General features: G+C 26.0%; 1 protein-coding gene across 2 annotated transcripts in view; it reads right to left on the minus strand.

Annotated features, from left to right (window-relative positions):
- Window positions 1-12,290, minus strand: part of LOC119609294 (carboxypeptidase D) — a 40,700-nt gene that overhangs the window by 17,503 nt on the left and 10,907 nt on the right. The window contains exons 1-2 of one of the 2 annotated variants that reach the window (XM_037964019.1): window positions 8,125-9,382; window positions 1,189-1,424 (exon numbers count right to left, since the gene is read on the minus strand). In XM_037964019.1, the coding sequence (XP_037819947.1) occupies window positions 1,189-1,424; window positions 8,125-8,667 (779 nt within the window). In that variant the 5' untranslated portion in view covers window positions 8,668-9,382. Of the gene's footprint in view, window positions 1-1,188; window positions 1,425-8,124; window positions 9,383-12,290 lie in introns of those variants that run through there. The other variant, XM_037964020.1, reaches the window with a different exon arrangement.

Here is a 12,290-nt window from a genome sequence, read left to right on the forward strand (position 1 = left end):
GTTATAATCTATTATAATGGTATTATAATGTGTTATAATCCATTATAATTCGTCAAAATGTGTTATAATCAATTATAATACCATTTTAATGTATTGAAACCCATTATAATAGCATTAGAATGTATAATAAGAAATTATAATAACTTTATAACGTAATAAAACCCATTATAATGGCATTATAATTTATAACGATCCATTTAATAGTATTATAATGCATTGTATTCCATTATAATAACATTATAACATTTTTAAATGCATTATAATTACATTATAAAGTGTTATGATCCATTATAATACATTATATTATGAAATAATCTATTATAATCGCGTTATAATGTATTAAATTCCATTATAATAACAATATAATGTACTAAATGGAATTATATTGTCATTAGACTGTGTTATAATCCATTATAATACTATATATTATAATGTACTAAATTCTATTATATTGTTGCTATACTGTGTTAAAATCCATTATAATGGCGTTATAAAGTATCACAGTTCATTATAATGACCGTATTATGCACTGTAATGGGTTATAATATATTAAAATTCATTATAATACAATTATAATGTGTAACGATCCATTGTAATAGTATTATAATGAATTGTAATCCATTATAATGTGTTATAATTCATAACTATTTATAATCCATTATAATGCCACAATTAGGTATTATAATCCATAATGAGTTATATTAATGGTTGTGTTACAACCCATAATCAGTTATATTATTGTATAATTTATTATAATGTATTACAGCCTATTATATTTTCATTATAATAACTTTATAATGTCTAACGGTCCATTATAAAGTGTAATAATCCATTATAATAACATTATAATTTAATAAACTTTATTATAATGGCATTATAATGCATTAAACTCCATTATAATGAGTCATTATCAATTATAATAACATTATAATATATTAAAATCCATTATAATGACATTATAATCTGCTATAATCCACTATAACATTAAAACGTTTTATAATCCATTATAATGCCAAAAACTCTACAAAGTTATAAATCAAAATTAAATTGGAACTATAAAAAATTTCCATAATTGCAATGAATGTAAATTTTTTTTGGATTTATGCTCTATTCCCACAAGTTTTTGTTTAGTTTTTTTCCTCATTCTCTAATTAAACAATTAATAATAAAAGTTCTCTAAAAACTTACATGGAATTATCATAAGGATAGCTGGCCACAATGGCACCACCATGGAAATTGGCGGACAAAACAAATGGTTTATTTAAAATCCATTCGATAAGGGCGGCTGTTTCAGGTTGTCTAGTTTGAGCGCGTAATTGAATTTGCTGTTGGGTCTCCAAACGATCGGGAAAATCACGATTTAAATCAACACCGGCGGCATTGGTGCGACCAATATAATGGGGTAACGATTCACAATTGCCTTCCTGGAAAGAGAGAACAAAAGAAATAACAAAAATTAAAGAAATGTTTTTAAACAAATTTTATTAAATTAAAATGTTTAATTTTAAGTGGTTTTTATTTAAGTTTTTCTACTACTTATAATAAATATATTTCCCGTCAATTGCACTTAATGATAAAATATTATAAAATAATATTTAATTTAATTTTTGTTTTACAGACTCAATAGGGAATTCCAAAAAAGGGCGTCCAAATTAGAAAATATATATTAATAATTCCAGAAATAAAACGTTAAAGGCTGATACTGAATCTACTTAAGATTAGGTACACCTTTTTTATGCCCTCTACTGTAGTATTTCTTTATAGCAAATTTCATTTGTTTTTTACGATAATTAAAACGGTTACACAAATTTTAATTCCTCCTACAAATAAACCAACAACTTGCTAACAAATTATGCATAAAAATTAGCATAACGGCCTTTTTTCAAAACAAAAAACTGGCAAATTTACTATAAATTTATGTTTTTTCTGCTATTTGCTTAGGCTCTTAAAAAAATCAATAATTACAACAAAAAAAAAATTCAACAAAAATGTTTCTGTAGTATTTTTTGTTGAATTTCAAAATAGCAATTGATTGATTGGCAGAAGTAATTTATTATAGATAAACACAATTACGACTGTTGCATTACAAAATGTTTAAGTACATACAACAAAGTATAATTGAATTTTGTATAAATAGATTTTAAGCTTTGAAAAAAACAAATATTTCAATTAGATTTTGGGCTATAGTAGCAAACATGTTTTGCGGCTTTAAAGGCGGAAAAAAACATAGAAAATAGCATGAATTAATTTTGTAAACAAAAGCAAATAACTACTACAAATGACAACTGACAAATTCTAGATTAAATTTGAAGCAGAGATGTATACATTTTCTATAGAATTTTTGTTAAAATGAAAAATTTTCATAAATAATTTATTAAACAGAATATTTTATGTAGAAAAACTTCTTTAAAGAGAAAATTTTCCATAAAATACAAATTATAATCTTATTATAGTGCATTAAAAACTATTATAACGTATTAAAAATCCTTATAATGATATTATAACGTATTATAATATATTATAATTGTATTATAACTTATTATAATATGTTATAATCCATTATAATGTGTTAAAATACATTATAATGGTATTATAACATATTATAATCTCTTATAATTTTATAATAATATGTTACAAATCGTTACAAATGTATTACAATATATTATAATGTATTAGATTCTATTATAATGTGTTTTAATCTATTATAAGGGTATTATAATGTTTTTATAATCCATTATAAAGATATTATAAAGTTTAATGGTGTATTATAATAGAATTTGTATGTGTTATAATCCATTATAATGGCATTAAACTATATAATAATGTATTATAATGTGTTATTATTCTTTATTAAGGTATTATAATCTATTACAATGTGTAATGATTCATTATAATGGCATTATAATATATAATAATGTCATTATAATGCCATATAATCCATTATAATGATATTATAATGCGTTGAAATCCATTATAATTGAACTATAATGCATTATAATTTATTATAATCACATTATAATGCGTTATAATCCATTATAACATATTATACTGTCATAAAAATACGTTATAATCCATTATAACATATTATAATGTATTGAAATCCATTATGATTTAATTATATTTATTATAATGACATTATAATGTATTATAATGCGTGTTATAATGGATTATATTGATAGTTACCATTATAAAAGCATTATAATGTATTATACTCTGTAATAATGACATTATAATATGTTTTAATCCATTATAATCAAAATAAAATTCTTTCCTATAAATCTTTCCATCACTGCTGCAAATGTAACCAAAAACAGCCAGAATGTGTCTGAGAGAGAGAGTGTGTACTTAAACAAAGTGAGAGTTAATGTTTTATAAAGTTAGAATTAAAAAAAGAACAACAAAATCAAATGACAATTGTTATAATATTATAAATTATATTTAGAAAATAGAATAATAAATAAACGACATTATGTTCTGAGTGTGTGTTAGTTTTAGTGCTTAATAATAATGGTTGTCATCAACACTTGAGTAAATAACGGTATTAGTCGTAAAGTGAGTATTACGACAGAATGGGAAAAGGAATAAAAAAAAACTAACAGACATTTCAAAGATGTCAACTGTTTAAGAAAAAAAATATTGTAATTGGAAGATATTTGAGTGTTTGTTATTAATTTTATAACAATTTTTTAAGACCAAATCTTTGTTTAAAAACAAATTATTTAATTATTATTTTGTTTAATTACCAGTTATCACGAATACCATTATTATTTTATATTTTTTATTCCGCCTGTTAATACTATTATCATAAAAATCTCTGATCTAATAAATATATTTCAGTTTTTTTCTAGAATTATTAGCAATATACATATTTTTTTATAAAATACTTATAAATACCAAACTGCGTTTTTGTTTACATACCATAAATTACTTATAATCATGAATGAAATGTAAACACTAGAGAATTGAAAAAAAAAAAAAACTAGAAAAACTACATATTTTATTATATTTAAAAAATAACATTAACCATATAGGGAATTAAACCAAATCGAAGTAAAAAAATAGTTCAATGCTCTTTTAGGTTACATTTTTAGGAGCTTAAAAGACTTTGCATTAACAAACATAAAATTTTTAATTATTTAATAGAAAATATAAAAAATTTTTCGTCTGTTTTATGCTTCCAAAAGTTCATTACTCCCACTTATTAAACAAATAGTTTTTAATTATTAATTAAAAATTTACAAATTTTGCAAGAAATTACCTTTTTGGATTAAAAGATCTCTACAGTAGCAAATTAATAATTAATTTTTAAATTTGTTTAACAAATATTAACACATTTTCTTTTTGAAATTAGAGCATTTGATCTATAAATGGTAAATTGCAGCAAATTTACCAAATGTTTAGGGATTCAAAAGGTCAATAATCCTACTTAATTTACAAAATAGGTACCGGTATTACTTCATAAATAAAGTTATTTTATAACTTATTAAAATTCATTATAATAAGATATAAGGGCATTATAATGTATAATAATTCATTAAAATAGTATTATAATTCGTTATAATGACATTATAATACATTATAATGGAATTACAAAGAATTATAATCGATTATAATGACATTATAACATATAACAATTGATTATAATATATTATAATCGATTATAATGGCATTATAATCCATTATCACATGCAATGATCTATTATAATGGTATTATCAGCTATTATAATTCATTATATTTATATTATAATATGTTATTATCAGTTATAATGATGTTATTATGCGTTATAATCCATTATAACATGTTATAAATTCAGTATAAGGCATTATAATGTGTTATAATATATTATAATGCGTTATAATAGATAATAATAGCGTTATAATGGCCTTACAATATGTTATAATTCATTATAATGGTATTATAGCTTGTTATAATATTTTATAACTAATTATAATGACTTTATAATGTATTATAATTGATTATAATGACAATATAAAGTATTATAATCAGTTATAATGTCATTATAATGTGTTATAATACATTATAATCATATCTTAATATGTAGTGATCCATTATCATATGTCGTAATTCATTATAATGGTATTATAACTTGTTATAATATGTTATAATTGATTATAATGACATTATAATGTATTATAATTGATTATAATGACAATATAATGCATTATAATCAATTATAATGTCATTATAATGTGTTATAATCCATTATAATGGTGTTATAATGTACTTTTATCCATTATAATGTATTATAATCTATTGTTACGGTATTATAATGTGTCTCAGATCATTGTAATGTTATTTTAGTGTCTTATAATCCATTCATAAGAAAAATGTTTATATAACATTTTATTTTTTTCAAAATTTCTGTTTTTTATAAAAATCTGTAGAACATTTTCAGTTAAAATATCAACTTTTTTTGTAAAACCCTTAAAAATTTACCCAAAATCCCCCAAAAATTCAACAAAACAAAAATTTCAAACATTTATCAATGTCACCTAAAAATTATATTCATAAACATGTGATCAAATTGTTTAAACAATTAAAAATTTTGTTAGGTTTTTTTTTCACTGCTGCCGTTAAAAATTATTTGGCTTATTTGAAATTAAGGCACGCTTTAAGCATTTTAAACATTTCCCTCTATAAAAAAATCGAACAAAAAACAAATTGTCAAAAAAAAATAGACAATAAACTAATAATAAACAATTTCGCCATTTAACACTGCCGGAGCCAACGTACTCGCACACATTATGGCCTTAGCAAAAACACACTTTAACAAAAAAATAAACAAACTAACTAATAGCAAGTAAACTTTAGACTAAAGCGTCTAAATAATTTAAACATTTAAGTGCATTATGTGTGTTAATTTAAGTTAAACTGAATAAAAACATTAAAAATCATATTAAAAAGCGAAAGTCACGTTATCAAATAGAAAAATCATAAGAAATACCCAAAAAAAAACATTAAAAAAAATATTATTAAAATTAAATCTAAAATACCAACATGTCTTTAAACATAGAATTAAACACAGCCTACAATTATTTATGCATAACTGCCTTTTTTTTTAACTTGAAAAGTTTAAATAACTGAAATCCAAAACCTTCAAAATGTTCATCACTAAATTATAAAATAAACATTAATGCTTAGAAAGACATAAACTATTGTTTAATGCTTAATAGTCATGGATTAGAATCGTAAATTGTTCTCTGATTTTTAGAAAATTTAAATTAACGGAAATTTGTTAAACTTTGGAGGCAAATTAATTCTTTCAGTGTACACTCAATCTAAAATTAATCTCATTTTGGTTGGTTCCTGTTTAGTTAAGATCAGTAGAAAGGCATTAGTTTAGAATAAATCTGTATTAAAAGCTCTTAAACCAAAGTAGCGAAGACATAATAGATCATTTAGTCAAGTCACAAATCTAGTTGAAAGTTAACGTTCACTAAGGAAGTGTTTTCGCTCTCTTTTATCTCAATAAACTCTGTAAAAGAGAGGTCTAGTTTTCACCATATTTTGTTGAAGTAAACTTTCAGTTAACTGAGACTGAGCTTTTACGGCATCTAGTGCTGATGATAAAAGATATCTGGTTAATCTTTAACTAAGAAGTTTTTCCCAATTATATTAAAGCTAATATTTTATTATATATAACTTTTAAGTGAAAGCTTTATATAAAAAGCTCTTTTTTTAAACCAAAATTTATTATGCGACCAAGTTTGGTCCAAAGTTAAACACTGATGTTCCTTAATCCATTTAATTTCTGTTATTAACCTAAAAGCTTTATATGCAAAGGGAATCTAGTGCTGATTATAAAAGTTATCTTTTTAAAATTTCAACTAAAAAGCTTTTTTTATAACTAAGCTTTTAGTTTGTCATATCTAACGTGCATGCGAAAGCATAAAGCTGAAAAGCTCCTTTTTTGGAAATCTTGAGCTGATTTGTTTGTATATAATTTACGTTATTAAGCTTAAAGCTTTATGGGCAAAGCTTTTAGGGACTCTAGTACTGATGATAAATCTTATCTGGTTAATCTTTATCTAAAAAGTGTTGCTCAAGTATAGCTAAACTTTTATTTAATTAAAAAGCTTTATCTAAAAAAGCTTATTGTTAGGAATCTACAGCTAATATAGTGAAAGCCTAGAAACATGTTCAGAAATGTAATTCATGTGTTTAAACTGGATCCAATTTTGAAACAACTATTTTATATTTAAAACTTTAAGTGAAAAGCTTTTTAACTATCTACCGTTCATGGTAAGCAATATGGCGATGTTATGTGTTACCAAGTAAACAGTTTCTGAAACGAATTTCTCTGAAATTTAATGAATTATAGTGTCGACAAAACGAATTTGTGGAAGTGAAACGAATTTATCGGAAACTTCATAAATAAAAGCTCAATTTATCGTGTTGACATTAAAAGTTTATGTGAAAAAGCTTTTTTTCGAAACTAAGCTTGATGATGACCGTTTGTATTGAAAAGGTAAGTAAACAATTAAACCAGTTTACCAGTGAACAATTCTCTACAAACGAATATTTCAGTTATTACAATTACAACTTTCTATAGATATAGGTTTCAATTGTATCAAGAGAGCTTTAGTAGGCGAAATTTATTCAATTTGAACTTTTGGCATAGAATTTTTAATAGATTTAATAAATTTGTTAGTTTTAACAGTTCTTTTTGTCAGCACAAATGAAAACTTTAGTTAATGCAATAAAATCATTGTTAGGGAAACGGTTTCCATTGTTCTCCAAACTTTTTACTTCTCTATACTGTTACGTTATTTTAAATTTGACAGGCTTCTTGTATTACAAAAAAAAGCTGTTGAATGTTATTTTGAAACACTAAAAAATATGCCTTTCTCTTTCACTCTTTGTCACTAACAAAAAAAACTTGTTGATTTATAATTTTTCACTGAAATTTGGTCACTTTATGGTGTTTTTTTAGGGATACACACACATTTTTCTCGAGGAACTTTTAGGCCTGTTGCGAACATATTTTATTGTGGTTAACAGATGTCAAAAACATTATCAGTGATATATTAACACTTATCATATTTTCTCTAACAAAACAGGAAATTAAACACCCACTCTTTTTGCTAAAAATAATAATTTACCTGAGAACGTTCAAAACCATCGGGATTCATAGTGGGCATTAGATAAATATCGGTGCTATTTATAAGTTGAGCCACCTCTAAATTACTGTGATAATTATACAGTAAATATTGAGCCAAATAGATTAACAGCTGGCGTCCTATAGTCTCATCACCATGCATATTACCCACATATTTAACCATGGGTGTTAACAAGCCACGTTGACGCATATTTTGACCTATTTGCAAGACAATCAAAGGACGACCCTCTAACGAACGTCCAATTGTCTCGACACGGGCATTGTCGGGAAATTGTTTGCTTAGGCGAGCAAATGTATCCTCTAAATCGTTTTGTGTTGAATAGTAGGGACGTTGTAGGAAACTTTCATCTTCTTTAATAATATAACCTTGACATAAACTTGGTGTACAGACAACTATGAGGGTAATGAAGCAGCAGCATAATGCAAATATTAAAGATTTCTGTTGCTGTTGTTGTTTGTGCTTTCTTGGTGCTGATGACTGTGGGTGTTTCGACGACGTTGTATACGTCGTATTGAATGTCAACATATTGCTGAACAATGTCTTGGCTCCCTGGTTGACTGGCTGTGGGTTTTACTTTTTTTCTGATTTTTTTTCTCTGTTCCTTTAATGAAAGTGTTAATGTGAGTAGTGCTGGGAAGGGTTTCTAAAATTGACGTAGTTCCTTTGCTAGTTAACTTGCTTGTCCCTTTTTCCCACTGTGCTAATGTTGATAATGATGATGTTATTGATATTCTCGTAGGTGTCTATGATTTTTTATTTTTATTTTTATCTTAGAATTCCTTTGAGAATTGTGCGTTTACACTAACAAATCTTTGGTATACTAAAACAAAATGCTGCTGCTGTTTTGTAAATAAGAGTCTGGAAGTGGTTGATTTTTTTTTACTTAAAATCTTTTTTTTTGTGATTTTTTTATTTGACCGTGCTCCACTTTTTCTGTTCTAACTATTTGTTCCTGCTTTCAAGCATTAATTAACACTTTAGTTAGAATATTAATGTTAATTATTAAATGGAAATCACGTATTCTTTTCCAAAAATTTTATATTTAAAATTCTTTTTTAAACATTACTCCCTGCTTGAAGTTCTTCCCACTTGTCCGTTGAAGAGTTTGACTCTTAATCCAAGTATTTTGTTGTAGTATTGATTTTTGTTGTTAGTACGCTGCTGTTGCTTTCCGTGCTCATCCACTGGTGCTTGCTTCTCTTTACGATAAGTACAAAAGACTAACTGAAACAATTTGCTGCTTTATAAATACGTGATATATTGTTTTATAAATAAATAATTCACAAACTGTTTGTGAGTTTGTACGTCAACGACGACAACGAGCATACAATTCCAACAACAACAACTAAAAAAGTGGTGCAAGCGCATGTAAAATGAGTTTTGGTATCGCTTAGGTTTTGTATATTTTTTTTGCGAGAGATTAGAAGTCAGTTGAATAGAGCTGGAGAGACAAGGTTTTTGCCTGTTTTTTTTTTTTCTTTTTTTTTTTTGTTGTAAAACTGAGTTAGAGTATTTTGCAGTTGGGGGGTTTTTTTCAGCAATTATACTCTGCTTTAAGGGTAATTTTTTTCGTGTGTGGTTTGTATGTGATCGAGGGTGGTTAGAGAAGTTTAAAGAACAATAAAATAAAATCCAATAGTGGTTGAAATATTCTTACAAACAATCATAGTATTTTCCCTAGACAAGACCGTAATATAAACATGAAAATACTCTTTTTTCTATCAAAATCGTAGTTTAGTCTATATACATTATACATTAGATGGCTTTTAAGGCTTTTTGAAAGATCGAAGACTTGCCTATAGAAAATATCATATAGACAAGACCGTAGTATAGCCAAGATCATTCTTTTCATTCTAGTCGTAGTTTAGTCTATATACAAGATCATGGTCTTATCCATAGACACGATCAGAATCTTGTCCATAGATAAGATCATAGTCGTATATCAATACAAGATCGTAGTCTTGTCGATATATTAGATTGCTGTCTTTTCTAAAAATATATCAAAAACTTGTCTATAGAAAAGATTATGTAGGAAAGACCGTAGTATAGAGAAGATCTTACTTTTCTTTCTAGTCAAAATCGTAGTTTATTCTATTGACAAGATCATGGTCTTATTCGTAGACACTATCAGAATATTGTCCATAGATAAGACCATAGTCTTTTGTCCATACAAGATCAAAGTCTTATCGATGTATTAGATCGCAGTCTTTTCAGAGACTTGTCTACACAAAAGAGCATAGACTAGTCTATACTCCAGTCTATGGACTAGTCTATACTATAGCCTATAGACTAGTCTATACAGTAGTCTTTACACTAGTCTATACCCTAGCCGATGGAAAAGTCTATAGTCTAGTCTATAGATTAGTCCATATTCTAGTTTATGGAATAGTCTATGCTCTTATCTATGAACTAGTCTATACTCTGGTCCATAGACTAGTCTATACTCTAGTCTATAGAATAGCCAATAATCTAGTCCTTAGACTAGTCTATACTCTAGTCTATAGATAAGTCTATAATCTACTCTATAGACTAGTCTATACTCCAGTCTATAGACTTGTCTATACTCTAGTATATAGACTAGTCGATACTCTAGCTTATATACTAGTCTATATTCTACCCAATAGACTTGTCTATACTCTAGTCTAAAGACTAGTCTATACTCTAGTCTATAGCCTAGTCTATATTCTAGTCTATAGTCTAGTCTATGGACTCTAGTCTATAGACTAGTCTATACTCTAGTCCAGAGACTAGTCTATAGACTAGACTATACTCTAGTCTATGGACTAGTCTACACTCTAGTCTGTGGAGTAGCCTATGCTCTTGTCTATAGACTAGTCTATATTCTAGTCTATACTCTACTCTAAAGGCTAGTCTATACTCTACTCTAAAGACTAGTCTATACTCTATTCTATATACTAGTCTATACTCTAGTCTATAGACTAGTCTATACTCAAGTCTATAGACTAGTCTATACTCAAGTCTATAGACTAGTCTGTACTCAAGTCTATAGACTAGTCTATACTCTAGTCTGTAGACTAGTCTTTACTCTAGTTTATAGACTAGTCTATACTTTAGCTTATAGACTAGAGGCGAATGGACTAATGTGTTAAAACTTATTAAAACCACCCTCCTATTTATTTACTTAAAAACTCTCTCAACTTTTTTCATTTAACACAAAATTCTCTTTATATTTGTGAGTTAGTTCTTTTTTCGAAAAAACTCTCTGTTTACATTCTCTCAATAATCGATTTTTTGCTGTTGTTACTTTGTTTATGTATATTGTTGTTTTTTTTTTTACTAACAAGTAACAAGATAAATATTGTTATAGGTTTATTTAGCAAAAAATTTCGCAAATAGCACAAACTACTAAAACGAGTTTTGAACTCTTGATGTTTCATTTAAAAAACTTTTGCTCTCACACTGGCTCTTACTAACACTACTTTTATTTAAGTTATAAATATTTGAGTGCAAAAAGCTTATCAATAACTTTTTCTTATTTAAACACTATTATCACAACAAGTAATCAATGAAAGGGCAGAGTTTTCAAGCAAAATAAACTAGATTATTATAAAAAAAAAAAATTAGTAATAATATTGATAACATACTTTATTTTATAAAAATAGGAAAAAATTAGAAAATGAGCAAAATAATAGCATGAGTTTTTTTTAAGTGTTTTCTTTACTTGTTAACAAGTGTGGCTGAAGTAGGGCTTTTCATTAGAGGGGCGGTGAGAAAAGCTTTTGTTTGGTTTTAGTGTGTCAGAATTTGAGTAGTTAAATGTTAACAAAGCTTTAATTTAAACAGTAAGCTCATATATCTTTTTTTTTTTTTGAGACAAAACAAAAGAAACAATGTAATTAATGTTTATTTGTTGCTGTTGTTGCAAATATTTTTGTTATTTTTTTTGTATTCTTGCACATGTACTCGTACTCATGGTGGATTTATTTGATTACATTGCTTCACATTACAAACGAAGGAATATACAAATTGTAAACAAAAACTATTGTTTATAGGTTAGAGGTGAATTTATGAGCACACTACTGTTGTAAAAAAAGAGAATGTATGTAGTAGTTGTTTATGGTAATAAAGTACCTTGTTGTGTGTAATAAAATTAAATTTTTTTGTGGAAAATTATTGTAAAAGAAAAA

Source organism: Lucilia sericata, unplaced genomic scaffold (genome assembly GCF_015586225.1).
Source record: "Lucilia sericata isolate MDLA Ls3-8-SP2 unplaced genomic scaffold, ASM1558622v1 Contig000959F_arrow, whole genome shotgun sequence".
Lineage (NCBI taxonomy): Eukaryota > Metazoa > Arthropoda > Insecta > Diptera > Calliphoridae > Lucilia > Lucilia sericata.